The sequence below is a fragment of the Rhinatrema bivittatum genome, chromosome 5 (genome assembly GCF_901001135.1).
Source record: "Rhinatrema bivittatum chromosome 5, aRhiBiv1.1, whole genome shotgun sequence".
NCBI classification, from domain to species: Eukaryota; Metazoa; Chordata; class Amphibia; order Gymnophiona; family Rhinatrematidae; genus Rhinatrema; species Rhinatrema bivittatum.
The window spans coordinates 17,606,321-17,608,029 of record NC_042619.1 but is presented as its reverse complement, the minus strand read 5'-3'; the positions used below and the strand labels follow the sequence as shown (position 1 = coordinate 17,608,029).

General features: G+C 39.1%; 1 protein-coding gene across 1 annotated transcript; it reads left to right on the top strand.

The window, feature by feature from the left end:
• Window positions 1-370: 370 nt before the first annotated feature.
• Window positions 371-1,327, top strand: LOC115091717 (olfactory receptor 6N1-like). Its single transcript, XM_029601874.1, has one exon. The coding sequence runs from the start codon at window positions 371-373 to the stop codon at window positions 1,325-1,327; it is 957 nt and encodes a 318-aa protein (XP_029457734.1).
• Window positions 1,328-1,709: the final 382 nt, after the last annotated feature.

Here is a 1,709-nt window from a genome sequence, read left to right as displayed (position 1 = left end):
AGAGCTGCTACAGATTTGTCTACTGTCTGCCTAGATCTTCTTTTTATCTTTATGTGAGCAGGGCAGACAGCAAAAATCTTTCATATATACACTAGCCAGTTTTTTCTATATTCAGATCAAAAGAGCTCAGTACAGCCCTTCATGGAGTTACCTGTTGCCTTTTTTTGTTTTCTACAAATTGTATAAACGTTAGACACCAAGAGTCCTCACATTCTGATTATTTTCCTTCTGTCCATCCATTCTTTCATCCATTATTTTCAAGCTTCCTTCAGGTATTTCAGTTGAGCATGCACATTTTACTGATGTAAATAGATTGTTCTGAAAAAAACAAAATAATTTGTTTGTGTTATCAGCATCTTCAAAGAGAAACATGGGAAGTGTAGCAAACTACAATGCCACCAGCAGCTCAGTGAAGGAGTTCATCATCTTTGGATTTCCAAGTCTTCATGATGTCCAGACCCTGCTCTTTGGGATATTTTTCCCCATCTACCTCTTCACTATCACAGGTAATACAGTTATACTTTTGCTCATATGGCTCGATCAGCATCTCCATACTCCCATGTACTTCTTTGTCAGTAATTTGTCCTTTCTGGACATCAGTTACACATCTGTCACCGTTCCAAAAATGCTGGCCAAATTCCTCATGAACAGCAGTACCATTTCCTACAGTGGCTGCTTTGTGCAAATGTACTTCTTTATTTCTCTGATTGTAACAGAAAGTCTCCTCTTGACAGTAATGGCTTACGATCGTTACTTGGCCATTTGCACTCCTCTTCATTATCCCATGTACATGACTAAAAAACTCTGCTTCTGTCTCTGCACCACTGCCTGGATCGGAGGTTTTATGCTTCCATTCAGCACATTCATTTTAGCTCTGAAGCTACCATTCTGTGGACCCAATGTGATCCACCATTATTACTGCGACCTTCCACCGTTGATGCAGCTGGCTTGTGCTGATACGTCTGTCAATATTGCTGTGGGTTCCTCCGTCAGTGCCATTGTACTTGGGGTAACGTTTTTTCTAGTTGTGACTTCCTATATAAAAATAATAGCATCGATCCTAAAAATTAGCTCTAACAAGGAGCGTAGAAAAACCTTTTCTACCTGTGCATCTCACTTCTTAGTTGTGAATCTCTTTTTTCTTCCTCTTGCCTTCATGTACATTCGCCCTACTGCATCCTATTCCTCTGATGTGGACTCATTAGTGGCCATGGTCTATTCTATGATGACTCCAATGCTGAACCCTGTTATTTATTCCCTGCGAAACCAAGAATTCAAGGGAGCTTTTAGGAAACAAATGAAATTTAATAGAGCCTCCTTCATGTAAGGAAATTTAACACAGTATTGTTTTCATTTATTGATTGTACATTTGTTGATGAGAAATCCCAGATTATGACAAAATTCTTGGGTTCGACTGGGTCCTGGTTTTTTTTTCAAGTGGGTTGGAGGGTACATGGAACACATTGAGAGTAAAACTGTAGAACATTATACCACTCATAGACAATTGCTAATCAAAATATGTTTAACTATCAGATATTCATCAACTAAGGGTAAAACATTTCTGCAGATACAGTAAATGTCTCCTAACCCATATGCACCCACCCGCCGCAGAAATCATAACCAATCTCTATTATACTCCTGCCTCTAATAGGTACATATTCTAGTTTTCTCTTCCGTTCCTTGCATATTCTCCCCTCCACCTCAACATA

Bases quoted from the DNA above. Each gene is read 5' to 3' on its own strand.
- LOC115091717 (XM_029601874.1), top strand. From the start codon at position 371: ATGGGAAGTGTAGCAAACTACAATGCCACCAGCAGCTCAGTGAAGGAG.